Source organism: Drosophila nasuta, chromosome 3 (genome assembly GCF_023558535.2).
Source record: "Drosophila nasuta strain 15112-1781.00 chromosome 3, ASM2355853v1, whole genome shotgun sequence".
NCBI classification, from domain to species: domain Eukaryota; kingdom Metazoa; phylum Arthropoda; class Insecta; order Diptera; family Drosophilidae; genus Drosophila; species Drosophila nasuta.
The window spans coordinates 46,762,141-46,784,526 of NC_083457.1; the positions used below are offsets into that span (position 1 = coordinate 46,762,141).

Here is a 22,386-nt window from a genome sequence, read left to right on the forward strand (position 1 = left end):
AGACAACAAAACCTTGCAGACCTTGAACCACACTGCAACAAAGTATCGCACAAATCAGCAATATAGAAAATAAGAGACACAGAAAGTGGGAGTGAGAAAAGGAAACAGAAACTAAAAAAAGAAACTCAGACTGAAACTGAAACCGAAGACGCATCGTGTGCAATAATGTTGAGCATGCGCCGTTGAGATCGTCTTGAAGGGTGCAAAAAGTGATCGACAAAAAAAAAAGGGAAAAAAGCTGCAATTGCATGCCAGAAATTGTCAACACAATCAAACAAGACCCTGGAGAAATCTAATTGCTGATAAGCGACAGCGACAGTTGAAAAAAAACTAAAGCGGGGAGATAAAGTTGAAAACGTCATGTGCAAAGCGACTCAAGAGAAGCAGCGCTGCCGACGTCGCTGCTGGCGTCGCTGCTCAACTCGATCGTGTCAGCGAAATTGAGTGAATTGGCTTTTGTGTGTGTCTCTTGGCTTCCATATTAAATAATAGCCGGTCGTTGGCTGGCGAGTCTGGCAAATGTCAGGTAACGTTGAGAACGCTCGCATACGAGTATATCGCGTATACGCCCCGTGTAGAGCTACCGGCTAAGCGAAGCGAATGCCAAAGCAAAACAGTAAAATAGTCGTGAGTGTGTGTGAGTGATGAGAATAAAAAAAAACGAAAGAAATATATATTTCGTTGCACTCGCATTTCGTTGTATTTCACTTGCATTTCGTTGCATTTCGCTCGCTCGCTCGTTTGTTCCTCGTTCGCTTGTTCGCTTGCTCGCTTGCTGGCTCGACGTTTATCCACAGCGAACGGCAGCGTCGCAGCTTAGAACATTTTGCTGCTGCCGCTTTTTGGGGCCTTTTCTTTCAGTTTTATTTTGACACGCGCAGCGTCAACGAGCGCGTTCCCAAGTTTTCTCAGTTTTCCCCAGTTTTCCCCCTCGAGACGTAAATCAAACTTCGAGTTTTCCGTGTTGTCATCTCTGAAAAAGTATCTTCGCTGTCTCTCTCAACTCGTAACGGATTTAAAGCTGTAATTCGATCATCAACTAAACGCTTGTCTTCCTGCCCAAAAAATAAAATTTGCTGATACTCCGCAAAAGAAAAAGTGAAAAAGAAATCAACAAAATGCATTTGTGAAAAGTAAATTGAAAGTTTATTTCTTTTTGTTCTGTGTGTGTTTTTTTTTAAGAGCTGCACAAATAATAATTATTTATTGTTATAAATTACAACAACAACTAATACAAATGTGCGCACGCGTATGCGAAAAAAAATCGAAGTAAACAAATATGGAAAAAGTGCCAGAGTTAACAATAAATTGCAAATATTATGTAATTTTGTTGAAAAGAATTCAAGTGCTAAGCAAAAAAATTTGTTTAAAATGTGGTAACCTGAGAGCTACACAAATTCAATTAGTTCAATAAACCAAAAATGAACGGAAAAATGATAATGAAAAATATGATTTAAAGCGTGTATTAGATGAGAACGTGTGTAAAAGTGAGCGAAATGAAAACTAATCAAAAGTGCATTCAACCAAAAATTATCTACGTATGCAATGTGAAAAGGAGAGTGCACTAAACTTGAGCTCAAAAGGTGTCGCAGCAAAAAAAAACAAAAAAAACACAACACAAAAAATTAAAAAAATAGCAACTGACAAAACTTACGATTATTGCCTTCTTTTTAGTTGTATTTTTTAATTTTTTGCAAATGTTCTAAGCAGTTGTCCATTTCTGCAGTTATATATATTTAACTTTATATATATTTTGTATTTTTATTTTTTTTTTAATAGTTTTTTTCATATATAATAAGTTTAATAGTTTTCTCAAATATATTTCCTGTTGCTTTGCAAATTTCCCTTAAAGGGAAAATCCTGCGCTTAAAATTCGGCTCAAGGTTCAAATCTTTGCTTTTGGGGTGTTTGGGTATTTTTTTTTTTTGGTTGTTGGTTTGTGTCTGAGCAGCGTCTTTTTGAAACGTCATCGTCAGCGTTTGAGCGTCAGTCGACTCGATTGCTTCTCTGTCTGTGTGTGAGTGTCTTGCCTGTGTCTGTGTGCTGCCCGTGTGTGTCTTTGTGTGAGTGCGCGTGTGCATTCTACATTAGTGTGTCAAGCTTGTTGGCTCTAAATGCTGATTGCTGAGTGTGTGGTGCAGTGAGGTGTGCAGTGTGTGTGTGTGTGTGTTGTCTGTTGTGTAGTGTGTGTGTGTGTGTGTGTGTGTGTGTTTGTGATCATGCGCCAGCCAGCGAGCGCGAAACTGTTTCAATTGACAACTCGTAAACTATAAACAAATATGTTAAAAAAAAGAGAGGCATCTCAATACCTTTTCAATTAATTATAGAACGTGACACAATAAAATGCAATAAAAACAAAAAAAAGCTCTTGCCATAGTTATTAACCAGACATACAAATTCCCTTTGTGTCTGAAAAAGGGAAAAGTAATAAACTGAGATAAGCGAATGCAATTGCCAACAGCTGATTTGGTTTCACGCCTATCAAAAAGCAAAAAGAAAAAAAATGAATATGGGGATCATTGTATCACGATAAGAACTAACATATTTACCCAATGGATTGTCTTAACAATCAATTATTGTAATGGTTAATTACTTGAGCAACGACTCTAGAGCGTGAACAGAGCATCTTAAACTACAACTAAAATTAGTAAATGGCAAAAGTAATTAAGGAAATTAATGAGCAAAGCTGCAGTTGCAGTTGCAGCTGCACATCCGCTTTGTATTCGACTCGACCCATTGAAAGTTAATCTAATGATCAGATGAGCACACTAAAACTTGAAGTGCTGCCGATCGACTATTTATGGGAACAGCCAAAACGTTGTTGAGAATAGTTTTAAGTTGAGCTCAGAGGTAGAGGATATTAGTTTTAAGTGGGGTCAGCAATTAAAGCCAAAACCGTAGAACAAGTTAAGGCATACTATATAGTAGATAATAAGTAGACAAAAGTACATATTAGGCCTAACTAGCGGTAAATACACAAGTGAGCGCGGAGAATGGAGAATTGTTTGAGGAAGAGCGCGCAAAAAGGGAAAATAAATCAATGAGTAGCAGACAATCGGCAAAAGATAAAAATAAGACGAAAACACAGACACACACACAACACAAATAGACTAAACAGAATAATAGTGAAAAATTTAATTAAGTCAAGTTTAAAACAACAACAAGCACAAACACAAACACAAAGACTCACCATTGGATGGATGGGAAGAGAGTGGGAGAGAGAAAGGTAGCGTGGGTACAGTGCCAAGTGAGTCAATAGCGATGCACTGCGAGTGCGAGTGCAACAAAAAATATTACAGGCATCGCGTAAAGCTTTGTCAAATGCGGAACGGAACGCAAATGCAAACGAAAAATGTAAAAAAAAACAGTAAGAGGGAGAGATAGATACAGGGGTTGAGTACGTATGAGTGTCTGTGTGAGTGCGAGTGTGTTTGGTATTATCAAATACAACAACACATTGCACTCGAGTCACACTCACACACAGAGACAACTGCGCTATGCTGTAATCGCAATGCAATTAGCGTAGCAAGCAAAAGCTCAAGTTCACTGACAAAGAAATCAAACACTGACACCAACACACACACACACCAACACACACTCACACCAACACAGCTCTAGCTATGCGATAATTTGCGCATTGAGCGAAGCTTTAGAAATGCAATCAAATGACGTTAGTTGTTGTACACGGCAAAGCGAGCGATAGACAGAGTGCAAACACTAGAGAGCGTCAGTGTGACTGCGAGGGCAATAGTTAGAGCGAGGGCAGCTGAGAGAGCAAAGCATTAGAGAGAGCTTTGGCTCTCTCTCTCTCTTGATTGTCATGAGTAGGTCAGTCAACGATCTTCGTGAAGCAAACCTGCTGCTGTCGCCTTGTCTCGTCTCTCTGCCTGCTGCAGTTGGCAACCGGCTTTTCGAGCTTTTGCTTCCGCATTGCACTCAACTATTTATTATCAATGCCAATCGAGCATTGACAAAATGTTGTCTCTGCACTGCACTGCACCGAATGGAGAGTTGTGGGAGGAGTGAAGAGCTTTATAGAAGGCGAAAAACATTTGCAACTATTGTTTGTTTACATGCGGCCGCATTTGGCATAATTTATTGTGCACACTAGTTATTTAATGGGAGCGAATGATAAAGATTTTTAAAGCTTCCGAGAATGATAAAACATAAAAGAAAATAAGCTTTCTATGTAGATATTTTCAGAACTAAACTATTATTGTCTATAAGAAATGATAAGAGTGAGGAAGTTGATTTTAATGCTATAAGAAAGCAATTTCCGAATATTTGAGCTGTAAGATGAAATATTAATTATAATGTATATTCATTAATATAAATATTATTATTTAATGATGAAATATTATTTTCTTTGCAATATTATAATATGCTAATAATTACCGCAATTAAAATTATGATGCAACATTCTTCTAAACTTACTCATAAACTGGTCGCATTGTATCATAATATAATATATTTTGCTTGGCTTGATACTTTTGCATCTACGAAATTTGGAAGAACTCTTCCGATTCATAAGCAAAAGATATCGAAAATAACGATGACTATGATATATAAGAATTATAAATTTAAATTGCTAGGTTAAAACGATATCATATATAAAAATCATATATTCAAAGAACTTTTCTCATTCATGAACAAAAAAAGATCGGAGAAAATCACTGTAAAATGTAGTACAACTGAGCAATAAAAGAAATCCACATAAAAATAGATATTTAAAAAATCATTTTTCAAAAAGATTCAACACTTTGAGATTAGAGTATAAATAAATAATGATAAATAATTTCATACATAAAATAAATTAATTAATAAAATTAAAAAGAAATTGTTTCAAAAATCTAAATTTTCCGTTTTTGCAAGTCGAAAGTATATTTGTTTTATATTCATATTTTTCTTAATTTTATTTATACGTTTCATCGTTAAATATAAAATTAACTTCCTTTTTCATATCAAAAAGATCGGGCAGCCAAAATTTTAAGTAGAACTTTAAGAGTATAATATATAAAACTAAATTTATATATAAAATCAATGAGACTAAATAATTTAACACAAATGTCATTAGAATTTTAAATATAACTACGTAGTTTAGAAGTGTGTTTTCGTTTTTAATAAGAATAAGTAGAAAGAAAAAGAAGAAGCAAGAAGAAATATTTTTGCATTGAAATATAAAAAAGTATATTTCAATATAAACATATTTTTAAAATTTTATTAATACTTTTCATCATAAACTATGAAATTTAATTCTTAAAAAGACATATCAATATCTTTAGCAACAAAGTAGTGATAATATTGATTAAATTCATTAGAAAAATATTGATATCTTGAGCAACAAACTAATGATAAAATAGGTAATTTAGCCTACTAAGCAAGATCAGATTGAATAAATTTGAAATTCAGTCAACACCTTGGGGAATAACTTAGTCTAGTTTTTGCAGCGTGTTCACTTGTTTTATTGCATTTTAATGAAAAGTCGTTAAATTTTCCAGATAGACCTGATATCTGATCTTAAGTCTCCCGCGTCGCACAAAGTTCAATAGACTGGCAATTGGCAATTGGCAATTTGCAGCAAACAAAACCACACTAATTACAACACGAGCCATTTAACCAGTCGCAATTATCAGCAGCTACTTTTCTCAACCGCAAACCTAAAGCTAACTCTAACAACAACGAGAGAATGACAAGTGTAGAAAAGCAAAAGCAACAGATACTTACGGTTAACCAGCAAACACTTGGCACGAGTTTAAAATACATATATCTCTGTGTAGGTGGAAAGGACAGAACAGGATGCAGGATGCAGGATGTGGTCGGCATTTTTGGCTTTGATGTGTATTTAAAATGTTGTCTAGCTTTTTAACCCATTCTCCTTTGAATACATGTGGGAAATTATGATTCGTTAAATGCTTCACTTGACCGTTTTGTACGAAATGTTAAACGGATTAATTAAACAGCTTTGCAATGCGTGTGTAAGCTGCTTTGCGAATGCCATATTTAATCTGCATACACTGAAAGAAAAAACGTGCTTAAATCAAGAAGAAAATCAAGAATTTAATCTGGAATGAAAATTGTCAAAATTGAACCAAGAAGGTTTATTCTTAAATCAAGTCCAAAAATATGCATCATAATCTTGTTTTAAGAATGAAAAAATTTTAAAGTTGAGTTAGGAAGACATCATTTTAAATCAAACAATGTAGATTGTTTAAAATAATAAGAAATTACGTATATTTTGTTGTCCAACTTTTTTTTTAAAGCAATGGTCTGGGATATCACCAAATACTAGGTTCTAATTTTAATGGCAGCGAAATCAAACATTTTAAGAATTAAGAACAAATATCTTAGTTTTTTAACATCAAAAAGTTCTTAAATTAAGATTTGCATTCTACTTTTAAATAGCAATAAATTGATTTTTATCTTAAAATGAAAATTTCAAATAAAAATCTTATTTCAAAGGTGTTCTTTTCGAAGTTCGAAAAATTCTTAAATCAATATGTTTCCTTTTTTTAGATCAAAAATCAAGATTTGAAATCTTTTTTTCAATCTAGAATAAAACATTGTTGAAGAATAAATCCAAATTTAGAATAAAAATCTTGATTTAAGATTATTTCAACCTCAAAATCGTATTTCAAAATTGTTCTTTTTAAGATCGAAAAAATCGTTAATTAATATATTTTTTCTTTTATTTTCTTGTTTTTTTTTTTAAATCGAAAAGTTTTTAAATCATGATGTACAATCTTACTTTCAATCTAGAATTAAACATTCTTGATTGAAGATTTTAGTCTTAAAATAAGATGTTTTAAATCTAAAAATGCAAATTTCACATAAAAAATCTTGATTTGAGAGTATTTTAATGTAAGAATCTCATTTTAAGATTGTTCATTTTAAGATCTGAAAAATCTAATCTAGATTTGTTTCTCTCTGTGTATTTAAAGCTTGTGACTTCTGGGCTTTAATTAAAGTTCAACGAGCACATTTTACACCTTTGCGAGAGTGTGTTGATTGTTTTAGCGACAAGTTTGTGGCGCGCATTTTGCAGGCTTTTCTTTTGGCGAAAGTTTGTTGCCTGGAAAAGACGTTGAGAGAAGGACGAGAAGAGAAGCCCTGCATTTGGCAATTAAGCAAGCGATTGTTGTGACACGGCGAATATGGAAATTGCATGCGTATGGTTTTTGCCTTGCAGAGTTATTAAAGGAAAAACACTCGACAAACAAAACTGTAACTGAAATTGTAACTGTAACTGCTCATAAAAGTGTGGCACGCTGGCATTATGCAATATGAGTGAGTTGATGAGTGGAGAGTGTGTGAAAGGTGTGTATTTGTGTGGGAGAGTGTGTGTGAATGTGTTTGAGTGTGTGTGAGAGTGTGTAAGTGTGTGAAAGGTGTGTATGTGTGTGTGTGAGTGTTTGTCGGTTGTCTGCGTGTGTTTGTTAATGCTATAAATAGGCAGACAAACGCAGCCAGGCAATTGGTTAGCAGCTGCTCAACACAAACGTAGCTAAACACATACACAGATACACTCACATTCTCACACCCTCACACATACTCTCTCACACCTTCTCACTCCCTCAGTAGAGTCAGCAACACGCTGTTGAGAGACTGAGCTTGAGGTTGTTATGGCATTCGCTGTCGCATTTAGTAACATCGGCCAAATAACGTAGCATACTTTTTAGGGGTTGCAAAAGTGCAACAGCTCGACTCAGACTCTGACTTGCAACGATTGGCGCTCGCTGCCAGCACATTCGCCACTGGGTGCTCACCCCCAACAAAAAAAAATAACTGTGTGGCACATGCGCAGGCGCAGCTCAATGGCAACGATTACATAACTGCAACAGCAGAAGCAACAGCAAAGTGAAGCGAAGGATGCCACAAAGTATCTGTGTGGCATAGCTTTCTAGATGTGTGTGTCGTTGGCAAATGGTTTTGGGCGACAAGGCGACGCAGAAACTCAACTGCACTTGTTGCTGACGGTACGCGAAGCGCACGAAAATGAAACGCGAATAAATCTGCAAAAAAATTCCACAAAAAGTGATGTAAAAATATATTGAAATTTCAAAAATAGTTCAATTTTATTTTTTGTTATGCAGCCAGTGTTTAAGATAAACGAAAAAAATACAAAATGTGGCACATGTTGCAGCATATTTCCATAAGCTGTTGTGTGAATGTGACCTAAAAGTGCAACAAACGCTTCAAATGCAATTACAAATTATGTAATTAATCAATCTACTAAGACAACCAAGGAAAATACATAAACTAAATAAAATATAAAACTACACAAATTTGTCGTGGAAATCTTTCGAAAAGGAAAATCAACTTGGAAGTGGACGTGGAAGTGGATTATCTAATAAATACGAAGATGGACGACGAGAGCGATGACAAGGATGATACGAAAAGGTGAGCTGACTTAAAGCAACAACGCACACACACAAATACAGACTTAAACACACACACACACACACTTAAACACACACACACACATTAAAGAAAGACATGCATTTGACAGTTATGATTAGAAATGTGGTAGAAGAGACGTCGATACATTTTTTTCTGTTGTGGCCAATGACAATTCCATAAGCCGAGACGTAAAACAATTTTAGGAAAAATTCGCGAAGAAATTCGAAAGAAGAAGCAGCTGAGTTAACTGCTGGAGTTCGCATATTTCACTGCACGCTTCGCTAAAGCAGAAAAGAAAAAGAAAAAAGAAAAGAAAACAGAAGTAACAGACACCGAGCTTGAGCTTGAGCTTCAGCTGCAGCATAACAATCAACAGGCACAGAAGCAAAGCAAAGCAATCAAAAAAAAGTCGCATGAAATCCAATTCAGTTCTTTAATTAGTTGTAATTCGAGTGTGATTTGATTTTTGGCCACTGACCAAGCAACTCACAAAAATCTTCTCTCAACACACACACACACACGTTGAGTACTCGTCCAACCACTTAATAATCATTATTATTCTCCACTCTCGTTCTCATTCTTATTCTCATTCCCATTCTCGTTATGTTATTTTTTGCCCTCTTTCGCTATTGCATAATATTTTGTCATTCGGCGATCGGGTTGCAATAAAAATATCAAATTAGTAATACAATCGCTTGGAAAACAACTCAACACGAACAAAAAAAAAAGTAGAATAGAAATTTTAATTTTTGTTGCTTAGTTGATTGTTAAACCCATCAAAGCCAATTCTTTAATATGAGTATAATTTATTATTATCATACATAATCAATTTCAATAATTTTTGTTGCTTAGTTCAGTGCTGAACTTAATTTATTTGATTTAATTTGATTTATAGGGAATATTAATAATACTTACTGCCTGGTTAAGAATTGAATAAACAAAGTTAATATTTATAAATGTTTGTGAATAGAAACAATGAAAATTTTAATAATATTTGCTGCTTAGCTAAGCCTTCTATAAAAAAAGAGTGAAAATTTAGAATTTTAAAATCTTTTTGAAGTAGATAAAAGCAAATTTAAACAATATTTGCTGCATAGTTGACTATTAAAACTATCAAAGCTAATTCTTTAATATGAGTATAATTTATTATTATCATACATAATAAATTTTTTATAATATTTGTTGCTTAGTTTAGTGCTGAACTTTATGTATTTGATTTAATTTGATTTCTAAAGGATTTTTATAATACTTAAGAATTGAACTAACAAAGATAATATTTATAAATGTTTGTGAATAGAAGCAGGCAAAATTCTAATAACATTAGCTGCTTAGTTAAGTATTGAACTTAATTTAGTTGATTTTATTTTAGTTGTATGGAATTTTAATAATGTTTACTGCATATTTAAGAACTTAATAAACAAGGCTAATATTTATAAATGTGTGGGGATAGAAACACAATAGAAAATTTTAATAATATTTGCTACTTAGCCAAGACTTCAAAAAGAAAAAGAGAGTGAAAATTTAGAATTCTTGGAATCTATTTTAAGGAAATAAAGGCAAATTTTAACAAGATTTTTGCATAGTTGAAAATTAAAGCAATCGAAGCTAATACTTTCATATACATATGTATAATTTATTATTCATAATAAATTTTAATAATAATTATTGCATAGATAAGACTCGAGAAAGCACGGCAAAATATTTTTATATCTGAATAAATTACGATTTTTTATTGGGAATGGATTAAAAAAGAGAAAAGAAACTTAATTACTACATTTTTTAGATTGGCTGAGAATCGAAAAAAAGCAAATAGAATTGGAATTTTAGTAATACTAAGTATTTAATTGGCTAACACTTTATTAATCAAAATTAATATATACAAAAGTGTGTTTCTTATTATAAGGGAGCGAGTATTCATGGAGAAATCAGATTAGAATAAATATATCATGTTTACAATTAAAGGGATTTATAGAGACAAAAAGTAGCTGGGGCATCAGGATTTTCAGAACTTAAAGGGAGTAACAAATAGTTTAATATTTGTTTATTGTTTAAATGTTACCAGCATAAATATAAGAAAGTTTTGACTAGAGACGTGAATATGGATCTCTGTTAATAATGATTAAATCACACAAATTTATTAATTTCTTAATGCGAAACTTAGTTCTTATTATTGCTTTAAAAATTTAAATATATGTTAGTTCCAAATTCCAATTTATTTCTGTAATTTTTTTTATATATTAGACCGATCAGCTTAATGATTCATAGAAGAAATAATGATTCAATACTAGAAATGAATTTAGATATTGATACTAAGCTGTGCTTCTACTCTTGCAATTAGCTATAATTATATAAGTTTAAAATCAATTCTAGTTAGTTTGTTGTATTTGAAACAAGTGACATTACATATCTATATTCTTGTTATTCAAATGAATAATATCTTCTACAATTTTAAAGCTTTTCAATAATTTTATAATACATTTCTTATTATTTTTGTATGTAAGTTAAATTATCGAACTGTGCAAACTCATTATAAAGTAATAAGTAGAGTCTATATAATTTAGAAGTTATTAAAATAATTGTATATGGTAAAATCCGGCTGCAGTATTGGTTGACAATCTGGTATATATTGTAGTATATTTAAAATGCAGTTGTATGAATTTATACCACACATATGCATACATAACATTTAACAAATATAGCTTTTTACTTATTATCTTAATAAAATTTTTATGAAGATTTCAAAATCACTGTCGACCGACAGCTAAATAAATTTTAAATTCTTTGTCTCTGACTTACCTGCAATGCTCCCCCTCCCTTACATATTGTTTTCTCTGTCGGCGAGTTTATTCATTTTCTTGACATACAGTTGTCAAATGCATAACTCCAGGCCCAAAAATGTTTGTCCTAGCGCAACAAATGCAAAGCGACATCAAGAGAAGGAGAAAACTGTTTGCCTCCCTTCCTCTCCACACACACACACACACACACACACACACACACACACACAGTTAAATACACATATCAGTGTATCAGTGTAAAGTGCGTGGAAAGGGAAAGGGAAGGAAGGATAAGGAGAAGGGGTTGCTGGGGTAGCATATGGGCGGATTTGTCTAATAAACGCCAGACAAAAGCATCAATCGCAGCACACACGTGGGTCATCGATACACAGAAAGAAAAAACGTGCTACAATCAAGAATAATAAACTTACCCCTATTTATAAATCAACTATACGATTAGGATTTCAATCAAGGACTATCTCTACCTAATGAGATAACAGCAACAACATCAGAAATATATATGATAATTTTGAAAGAGGGGAATTCTAAGAAAAAAAATATTTTTTTAAGATCGAAAAGTTTTTCAAGATTTACAATCTTATTGTCAATCTAGAATAAAACATTGTTGAATCAAGATTTGAATCATAAAATAAGATATTTCTAATCTTAAAATGGAAATTTAGCATAAAAATCTTGAGTTTAGATTATTTCAACCTAAAAATTGTATTTCAAGATTGTTTTCTTTTTAAGATAGAAAAAATCTTAAATCAATATTTATAAATCGAGACTTTTTCTCTCTGTGTAGGTGAGCAGCTGTCTTGGGGTGGTTAAAAAGTCCTTCATTCATTCATCTGTTTTGAGCTAATTTAACAATATTTTTACATATAATGAACGTTTTTTTGCTTTGCCAAAGTTTTATCAGCGTTTTTTTGGTAATTCGCAGTCTTCTTTGCAGAAAATCACGCAACTTGAGCGAAAAGAAGCGACGGGATCAATTTAATTCGCTGGTCAATGATCTGAGTGCGTTGATCTCCACGTCCAATCGCAAGATGGACAAGTCGACGGTGCTCAAGTCGACCATAGCATTCTTGAAGAATCACAATGGTAAAGAATGTTTTGAACTTTTTTTTAAAGTTTTCAATTATTAAATTTGAAATACTTTTGCAGAGGCAACGGATCGTTCAAAGGTGTTTGAGATACAACAAGACTGGAAGCCGACATATCTGACGAATGATGAGTTTACGCATTTAATGCTGGAGTCATTGGATGGTTTTATGATTGTGTTCAGCAGCTTGGGCTCCATATTCTATGCATCCGAAAGTATTACCTCGCAGCTGGGCTACTTGCCGGTAGGTGGCGCTACTTAGCAACTTTGTAGTATGCAAACATTTATTTACTTTTCTCTACAGCATGAACTCTACAACATGAGCATTTACGATCTGGCTTATGAAATGGATCACGAGGCGCTGCTCAACATCTTTCTCAATCCCACGCCGGTGATTGAACCCCGCCAAACGGACATCAATGCCAGCAATCAAATCACATTCTACACCCATCTGAAGCGAGGAGGGATTGAGAAAGTCGATGCCAATGCGTATGAGCTGGTCAAGTTTGTGGGCTACTTTCGCAACGATGCGAATACGAACGCCGGATCGAGTTCGGATAGTCAGAGTAGTTCGAGTCAAACTCTTCCGCGCATCTTTCAGAACAATCCCAGCGTCGAGGTGGACAAGAAGCTGGTGTTTGTGGGCACGGGACGAATACAGACGCCGCAGTTGATACGCGAGATGAGCATCATTGATCCGACGAGCAATGAGTTCACCTCAAAGCACAGCATGGAATGGAAGTTTCTTTTTCTCGATCATCGAGCGCCCCCGATTATCGGTTATATGCCCTTTGAGGTGCTTGGGACTTCGGGTTATGATTACTATCACTTCGATGATCTCGACAGCATTGTCGCCTGCCACGAGGAATGTATGTAAGCCGCAGTTGAAACCCAACAAACTTTTCCTTAAACTCTTTATTTTCTTTTTACAGTGCGTCAGACGGGGGAAGGAAAGTCTTGTTACTATCGATTTCTGACCAAGGGACAGCAATGGATTTGGTTGCAAACCGATTACTATGTGAGCTATCATCAGTATAATTCAAAACCTGATTATGTTGTGTGTACGCACAAGGTTGTCAGCTATGCGGAGGTGATCAAGCAACATCACAAGGAGAAGGAACGCGAGAAGACGCATTCGATTAAAGGACACACTTCGAATTCAAATAGCAGCAAATGCGCTTCGGCTACGACAACGTTGCGTGACTTTGAGTTGACCAATCAGACTTTGGATAGTCCGCTGCTGGGGAATTCTCTGGCCAATCTGAGCAACGAAGGCGCCACAGCAACTGTTGCTGCTGCTGCCAGTTCACCGCCCATCGACTCTTCTCCCATGTGGTCAACGGCAGCGGCGCCTGCTTCGAGTTCGTGCCTCATCAATCCGCTGAAGACTTCGCGACCCGCCTCGAGTTATGGCAACATTAGTTCGACGGGCATTTCACCGAAGGCCAAGCGCAAATGTTACTTCTACAACAATCGGGGGAATGAATCCGATTCGACGTCGATGTCTGCGGATTCGGTGACCAGTCGACAATCGCTCATGACGCACGTGAGTTCGGTGAGTCAGCGACAGCGATCGCATCACCATGGACGCGAGCACAGTCAGCAGCATCAAATGCAACAGCAACAGCAGCAACATCAGCAGCAGCAACAGCAGCAGCAGCAACAACAGCAGCAACAGCAACAACAGCAGCAGCAACATCAACTCGCACATCATCATCTGCAGCCAGGACAACCAAAGTTGGTGCCCATGTTGCCGCTGGCACCCACGCAAATTGTCACCAACAATGCGTGTCAGTTTCCGCAATCGAATTACCCGCTAACGAGTCCCCAATTGGTTGCTCCCAGTTTCCTTGAGCCACCGCAATACCTCACAGCCATCTCGATGCAACCGGTGATGGCTCAATTTCCCGTTGCACCCGTGTTGTCGCCGTTGCCGGTGCCCGTCTCGATGCCCATGCCAACGATGCCGGTGCCAGCAGCCACACAACAAGAGTTGCTGTCGGGTGCTGCTGCCGCTGCTGCTGCGGCTGCTGTGGTGATGACGCCAACGCAGAGTCAACTTCAGGATCAGTTGCAGCGAAAACACGACGAACTGCAAAAGTTAATCATGCAGCAGCAGGACGAATTGCGCATCGTGTCCGAGCAACTGTTGCTGGCGCGCTACACTTACCTGCAACCCATGATGCCCATGGGCTTTGCTGCCAGCAACATGGCTGCAGCTGCGGCTGCGGGTGCGAGTGTGCAACGCAATTTCAATTTCAGTGGCAGCAATGCAGTGGAGCCGCAGTTTAATCAGTATGGATTTGCCTTGAATTCGGAGCAGATGTTGAATCAACAGGATCAGCAAATGTTGATGCAGCAGCAGCAGAATCTGCAAAATCAGCAGCAGCACAATCACAACATGCAACAGCAGCAGCAGCAGCAAAGTCAGCAGCAATTGCAGCTGCAGCCACAACAGCAGCAGCAGCAGCAAACGAGCAACATGTTGTCTCGCGAGGACATGGAAGACATTGACGCCCTTCTCAATCTATCTCCTTTGCAATCGCTTGGCCAGCAGCTCAGCGGCAGCAACAACAACAACAACAATAACAACGGCAGCAGTAGCAATAATCAGAACTTTAACAGCAGCAGCCAGCAAAACAACAATAGCAACAACCAGAGCAGCAACAGTAACAACAACGCCAGCAACAACAACAACAACAACAGCAGCTCGAATGTGCCGCAGAATACGAATGAGGATTCATTGCTTTCCTACATGCAAATGGCAACCGAGTCGAGTCCTTCGCTCAACTTTCACATGGGCATCAGCGACGATGGCTCCGAGACGCACAGCGAGGACAACAAAATGCTGCACAGCTCGAGTCAACTGCATCAGCAACAACAGCAGCAACAACAACAGCAACAAATGTTGCAGCAACAACAGCAGCAGCAGCAACAACAGCAGCAACAGCAGCAGCAACAACAGCAGCAGCAGCAGCAACAGTTACTGCAACAACAGCAACAAAGCAACAACTTTTTCAATTCGAATCCATTTCAATCGCTCAGCAATCAGAACCAAAGCCAGTTGCCCAACGAACTCGAGATATTGCCGTATCAAATGTCGCAGGAACAATCGCAGAATTTGTTCAATTCGCCGCACACGGCAAGCAGCAGTCAATAGCAAATGGTTAATCAGGGGGGCGTGGCATGCGCCTTGATATCCAAATTCCTTAAGCTCATGCGTAAGTAGAAGTAGTAGCATAATAGTCAAAAGTAGTCAAGTACCACGCTGCGTATGATTGATAATGCAAAGTCTCAGCTGATGGCTCTCTGTATCGAATAACCCGAAAATCTATAGTTGTAGATCTCAACTGACTGAGTACTCCTTAAACCTTAAATCGTTAATCCTTAAATTTGTTTAGAGTTTTGTGCGTTCTCAAAAAAAGTATGTAAAGTATCGAAGTAAGTTTTTAATTTGTAAGTAGTCGTGTTGATTAGGAACATCGCCCATCGCTTCAATTAGTTACAATTTTATCCAGTAAGTGTCTAGCAAGCTGGCACCAACAGGGATCTCTGATATCAAATCGAAAAACAAAACTATATCATAATAATATTTGTATGTTAAATGTAAATTAAATTGTAATTGTAAATATATATATTCTAGTTTATTATTATTTTAAAGACTGACTGCAGTAAAGAGTTTTCTTTTATTGTAAATCATTTGTTGATTGTATATAATTTAATATATATGTATATATCTAAGTAGTCGATAAGTCAACACTCAGGTTGAGATTGCAACTGAATTATTTGCTGTGAACATTTTGCAAACAAAACAAAACAAAACAAAAAGACACATTTATTATTTTTTAAGAGAAGTTTTGACTTCTCACTCTATGATTAGTATTCAAAATTCCACATTGAATAAGTTGACAAAAAAAAGAAAGGGAATTTTTCATTCTATTCGAAAGAGCCAAATGCTAAGAACTTAACCTTATTCAACTCACGATCACGATCACTTGTTAAACCAGAAGTAATTTGCTAAGCTTAGTTTTTAAATATTCCTGTACATACCTATACAAAAATATAGAATATACAACTCTAAATATAGTTCTCTGTAAATAACTACAAATAAACCAATGAGAAAAATGATGTAAAACGAATAATTGATAGCATTTATTTAATATGTATAATATAGTATCATCGAATAAGGAAACTTAAACGCGTAGCTTGACAATCGCATTCTGCAGTATCTGAAACTCCGAATTGATGTTGTTCATCAGATTGTTAATCTGCGGCTTCGAATCCAACACCTCAATGCTCTGTGTGTAAGCATTGTAGCGCACACCGAAAGGACGTGGAATCGAATTGGCAAATTTGCTAGGGGAAAAAAGATAAGAAATATGTTATTCAGATCATATCAATATATAATTTTAAAATAATGGGTTAGATGTCTGTTCTCAATTAATATAAACAAGTAAGAAAGCTACACTCAAGACTGCTCAATGGTGAGATACCCGCTACATATAATATTTTTAATGAAAGCAAAGAAAGTGCTAAAGTATTCTTAAAAGCAAAATATAACAAAAAAAAACTACCATATGACGAAGATTTTATTTTGTGTATATTGAACATAGTAGTATTATTCTTAAAACATTCCAAATGAATATATTGAATAAATACTAAAATATTTACCAAGTGTTATAGTCGGTATAAGGTTAATATAAGTTCATAAAATAGACAAAAAATAATATCATTTATATATCATATAACAAACCTAATTAATATACTAAAATATTATATCCAATACCGAGGGCTACATTTGGATTATATTAAAAATTATAGTATTATCTCTAAAATATACCACAAATAATAGCATATACTAAAGGCAATGTGTCGTATATATTGAAAATGATAGTACAATTCTTTAAATATCCTATACAAATACTAACATAGATATACTAAAGTCAACATTTGGTATATATTGAAAATGGAAATATTATTCTTGAAATATACCTAATTAATATTCTGGAAAAAATACTAACATATTCCGAAGCCAACATTTGGTATGTACTTAAAATGGTAGAAATTCCTTTAAAATATACCGAATTATTTGGCTATTTTTGGTATATGTTGAAAGTAGTAATATAAACCAAATGAATATATCAAAAATACTAACATATACCGCAAGCTACATTTGGTATATAATGAAAATAATAGTATTATTCTAAAAAATACCAACATATGTCATAGGCTATATTTAATGCATATTGAAAATGGGTACCAGGTATTTCACAGTCGAGTAGACTCAACATTATCTTTCTTATTTATATTAATCGATATTATTAAGATTGATTTGAGCTTCGATATAACTTAAAAGCAACTTACATAGTCTTCTCCTTGGCACTCTCGAAACTGTCGGCCACATAGTAAAGCGGCTGGAACTGCGTGATGGGATATTTGGTAATGCCCGTGATCTCTGGCTCAAAGTCCTTAAGCTGCGGCTTGTCGGTCAAACAATATTCCAGCTCGCCATAAGAGGACAACAATCCAGCGCCAAAGGCTTTGAGTTCACCTTCCTGACGGCACATGCCATACTCCACAGTGAACCAGAAGATCTATTAAAATCAGAAATTAATTAAACTCTATTTACAAATAAATATTTTAGGACAACTTACAGTGGACAGCTTCTCAATGTAGTCATCGGGTGCACCCAGAGAAGCGAGTCCGATTTCCTGGCTGAACTGAGCAAAAGCTGGATCGGCAAAGAGTGGAACATGACCCAAGAGTTCGTGGCACACATCCGGCTCTGGAGTGTACATCGGCTTGCTGGGATGACGAATGTACTGCGTGGAGTGGAAGACGCGGAAGGCGAGGCCAGCGAGGAAATCGCGAGAACTCAGCAAACCAGCCACGGGTCGCAAAGTGAAACCAGTGCAATCTGGTAAAGAAATATACAAAAATTAATAAATAAGTACTATGATAATATCATTATTTTGATGACTAAAGAAATGTAAATGTACAAAAAAAAAAAATAAATAAATATATGAAATTTATTTTTAAGGAACAAAATAAAGTAACAACAGGAGAAGTGAACTATTTCTTTCTTTTTTCTTAAAGGAAAATCTTCTGACATTTGTCAGAATTATAAGTTTTATTTTTGTGATATCAAAAAAAAATTGTTTAACTTACAATTTAAAAATTTAGCAAGGCAAATCATAAAATAAATTGTTAAAAAAAAATTATAATAATTCTTTTAAGAATACTAAAAATCATGGAAAAGTTGTCTAATAAAAATAACAAAATCATATCTATAGTACAAATTATAATATAATTATTATTTTTAGTTTTATTAATTTGCTCAAAAATGATGTCAACTAGATCAATTATTATTTAGGAATTAATTATTCCTATTTAAGTTTTAATTTCTTGCTCAAATATTGAGCTTTGTATGTGAGAAGATCTGATAGTCATTGCAAGATGAAAATAGAGAATGCTTTGTAAGAATCTTTAATGATTTTAACTACGAGTATGCAATTTTAAATCCGAATAAGTAGTTCTTAGAGTTGCGAGTTTTGGTACAGACAATTTAATGAGTCCTGTGAATGGTTCTGATCGGATTAAAATTGTAGAAGTTATTAAAGAAAAACTTTTGTATGACAAATTACGCCTACTGCAATGGCATCTTAACGGCTTTGGCTACCAATCTCTTATACTTTGACCTCTATGGTATGTTTCGAAGTACTTCATCGACATACCAAATATGGCCTTTGGTATATATTTCAGTATTTCTGGTGTATGTATGTATTTGGTATATTTTAGTATTTGATATAATATTTGGTATATTCATTTGGAATGTTAAATGATGTTTATATGATATTATTTTTGGTATATTTAAAAATAATATGGCTCTTTTCAGAATATACAACATTGTTTTACCTTTGTACCTTTCTAATTTGTTTCTATATAAATAAGAGTTATCCCTCACTTACCCCTTAGGAAGTTGGAGACATCCTCCAGCTGGGGAATGTTATCCTCACGGAATCCGCAGTTGTCGACGAGCAGCGGAAAGACGTGATTATATTCACGGCAAGCGTGCGTCTTGTAGAGCTTGGTCAGATTGCGAAAGATGATGCCCCAGGTCTCGATCTCCTCCTTGCTGTAGTCGACATGCGGCAGCGGCTCACCGTGCTTGTAGTTGTAAGCGATGTCTGCGAAGTACTTGCGACGCTTGCGGTACTCGGGATCCGTGAAACCGGGATGATCGGAGTCCAATTCAGCGCCATAGCTCAGAATCTGATTAGCGAAGCGATCGAGATCGCGTATACGACGTGGAAACCAGGGCACAGCAGTTGCGTTGTCCTTGTAATCGCGAGAGATGATATTAAAGTAAACGCATTGCTCGCGAAGATCTGCGATAGCTTTGCCCAAGGCGCCAGTTTTGCCATCGCACTCCACAAAGAATTCGTAGCCGGGAACACGAAGTGAAGAACGTGATTCTATGTGCACGAGATTGATGTCGTGCTGCTTGAAGATACCCAAAGCATTGGCCAAGGCGCCGCTGGACAACGACGAGTCCTTGGGCGAGAAGAGGAGGCAAGTGTTGCGTGCCTCTTGAATATCAACGCCCTCGGCAATGTAGGCGGAGTCCTCGATGCGCGTTGGCTAATCACGAGCAAATTAAGCAATTAATTTAATTCGAATTGGAATCGGAATCTCTTATCAATTAAATGGAAAGCACTTTGCATAATCTGCTGCCTATCAGCATTACGAACTGCGAATGTGTAATCGGGTATTTTCACGAGACTTAAACAACCCGTCAATCAATCAGCAATAACTATATACACCAAGAAAGACTAAATAATAAAATAATAAAATGTAACTTGTGTTGTAAACAGATATTAGCGTCATTGACAGTTCGTCGATTGATAGATCCAGTTACAAAGGTCAACGTCAGCCCAAGATTCACCTCATTGCAAATGCATATCGAAGGTTTCCCACTCCAACCGCAATGTTCTAATGCAGGGCCAAAACATTGCCTCTGATTGCCTTGAACTTGTGTTAACCTATTAACAAGGTTGTTCTGAGGTTCGATTTGACTTTGAATACAAGTAACATAAATGAAAACTCTTCTTCGATATTTTAAAGGTTTCATTGAGGTTGGAAGTTTTAGAAATTGTTTGCAAGGTTTTTAAAAAAGATATCGTTAAAAAATATCGATTTTAAATTAAATTAAATTAAATTAAAGATTCTTTATGGGATTCTTTAATCAGTAAAAACGAAAAATAAAATTATATTGTTTTTTAAAAAGGGCCAGAACATTGCCTCTTGTGTTCAATTTGGCTTTGAATTGAATACAAGATAAACTCTCCTCCCATATTTTGAAGGTTTCATTGAGGTTGGAAGTTTTAGAAATTGTTTGCAATGTGTTAAATAAAAATATCGTTGAAATCTTTGAATTCAACTAATGATAAACTCTTCTCTTCAAATTTCTTCAATTTGTTTTATTTTAAGCCGTTATTTGAGCTTGAATTTCATATTGAATATATGCATGCCGTTTAATACAATTTTAGAAATTATTTGTAATTTATTTTTAAAAAATATATTATTGAGATCATGCGAATATATTATATAATATATTCTTATACTTTTATTTATAATAAGTATCAAATTAAAAATTTTTGGGTGCGGCTTTATTACTTGTTTGTATTCTCTGAGGTTATATTCAGCTTTTAATGGAATAAAAAATATAGTATTTTTTTACATAAAAACATTTTGAAATTGATTGTGTTATTTTATTATGCCATTATATTATTCAGCTTATCATTATTAAGCATATTTTATAGAGTTTATTCATAGTAGAAAGGAAATTTAGTTTTATAGGTTAGAGATCAACTAATTTTTAACGGCAAAATTCACAACCCATTTCAATTAAAATTCAGAACTTAGTTTTGTTTTTAAGACATTATAATTGAGATTACTCTGAAGCTCGATTTAGCTTTGAACGAACCGCAAAATACACACCCCTCTTTTTTTTTAAATTTAGAAATTATTTGTGTTTTTTAATTATGCCAATTCATTATACAGCTCATCGTTATTGAGCACATTCTCTAAGAGGCTATTCATAATAAATATCAAATTAAAAATTATAGATTAGTAACATGATTTCTTTTGTTTATTTTATTCATGTGATGATTTGAAATCTCGAATTTAATTGTTCCACTTTCTTTCAATAATATTATTTACTTCAAGGTTATGAAATTTAGCTTTTACGTGACGCGCTTTAAATTGTTGTTTTAGCATAATATATTATATATGGAAAATAAATGCTATTACTGCGTAGTCCACACCAACCTTATCGAAGGAGACTTGACGTTGGTACATTTTGCACTCACTGACGATGATGTTCGAAAACAACGAAAATAACAATGCGAACGCACCGAACAGCACACGATTTAAAACTGATTTGATTTTTCAGTTAGTCGAGCGTTTAAATAGACTTCGCTTCGCCATCAGCAGCAGCAGCAGCAGCAACCGAAGCAGCAACAGTAGCTAAGCGCTAATCTTTGAGACAATAACAAAAAATGAATAATAAAAAAAAGAAATACTAAAAACAATAACAACACAATAAACAATACGAGTCGAGAACAGAAAGTAATACAACGAGCCTATCGAGCGGTTAAACGATGATCAGAGGCAGAGAACAGCATCCACATCCATTGAAATGAAATCGAACTCTCGAGGGTTATCAGCTCTGGATGGAGTCTAGATAGGCCTCAGTGTTATGTTCTCTAAATGATGCTAAATATGTTATATATTATTAATTCTTATGCTTTTGCTCTTATCGTCAGCTTGTGCGCTGCTTGTGGTCTATGTTTTTGGGGCTATTTTTGCACAAGACTCGTATCACAATCAAAATCGAAATCTAAATAGTGGAATAATTCAATGAATTCTAATGACACGTTCTAACCAAACGAGTTCAACGGCATTTCTGGGCAATTATTGGAAGTAAATAAACTTTAAAAATTCAGAGCTTTCTAAAACTGGCATTATTCCACATCCACAACCGAACTGAAGTTGAGATTCTACTGCCGAACAACCTGTCCAAAGTTTTCAGCACAAAGTTTTTCA

At 35.2% G+C, this 22,386-nt stretch overlaps 2 protein-coding genes and 1 long non-coding RNA gene across 5 annotated transcripts; 1 reads left to right on the top strand and 2 right to left on the bottom strand.

The window, feature by feature from the left end:
* The first annotated feature begins 126 nt into the window (after positions 1–126).
* Positions 127–16,434, top strand: LOC132789261 (circadian locomoter output cycles protein kaput). 3 transcript variants are annotated; one of them, XM_060797161.1, is made up of 6 exons: positions 127–1,133; positions 8,091–8,397; positions 12,118–12,278; positions 12,342–12,523; positions 12,584–13,148; positions 13,212–16,434. In XM_060797161.1, exons 2-6 carry the CDS (start codon positions 8,360–8,362, stop codon positions 15,437–15,439), a joined length of 3,174 nt encoding a protein of 1,057 aa, XP_060653144.1. In that variant the 5' UTR covers positions 127–1,133; positions 8,091–8,359; the 3' UTR covers positions 15,440–16,434. The 3 variants fall into 3 exon arrangements, with proteins under 3 accessions (XP_060653144.1, XP_060653146.1, XP_060653145.1); XM_060797163.1 differs by having other exon boundaries at positions 12,130–12,278; XM_060797162.1 differs by having other exon boundaries at positions 127–1,023.
* Positions 2,116–2,764, bottom strand: LOC132789263 (uncharacterized). Its single transcript, XR_009632688.1, has 2 exons — positions 2,550–2,764; positions 2,116–2,478 (listed from the first exon to the last, which is right to left on the bottom strand). It is a non-coding gene; the product is annotated as an uncharacterized LOC132789263 (long non-coding RNA).
* LOC132789262 (protein henna) lies at positions 16,410–21,726 on the bottom strand. The gene is made up of 5 exons (XM_060797165.1): positions 21,610–21,726; positions 19,248–19,920; positions 17,934–18,196; positions 17,644–17,873; positions 16,410–16,635 (listed from the first exon to the last, which is right to left on the bottom strand). Exons 1-5 carry the CDS (start codon positions 21,637–21,639, stop codon positions 16,473–16,475), a joined length of 1,359 nt encoding a protein of 452 aa, XP_060653148.1. The 5' UTR covers positions 21,640–21,726; the 3' UTR covers positions 16,410–16,472.
* Positions 21,727–22,386: the final 660 nt, after the last annotated feature.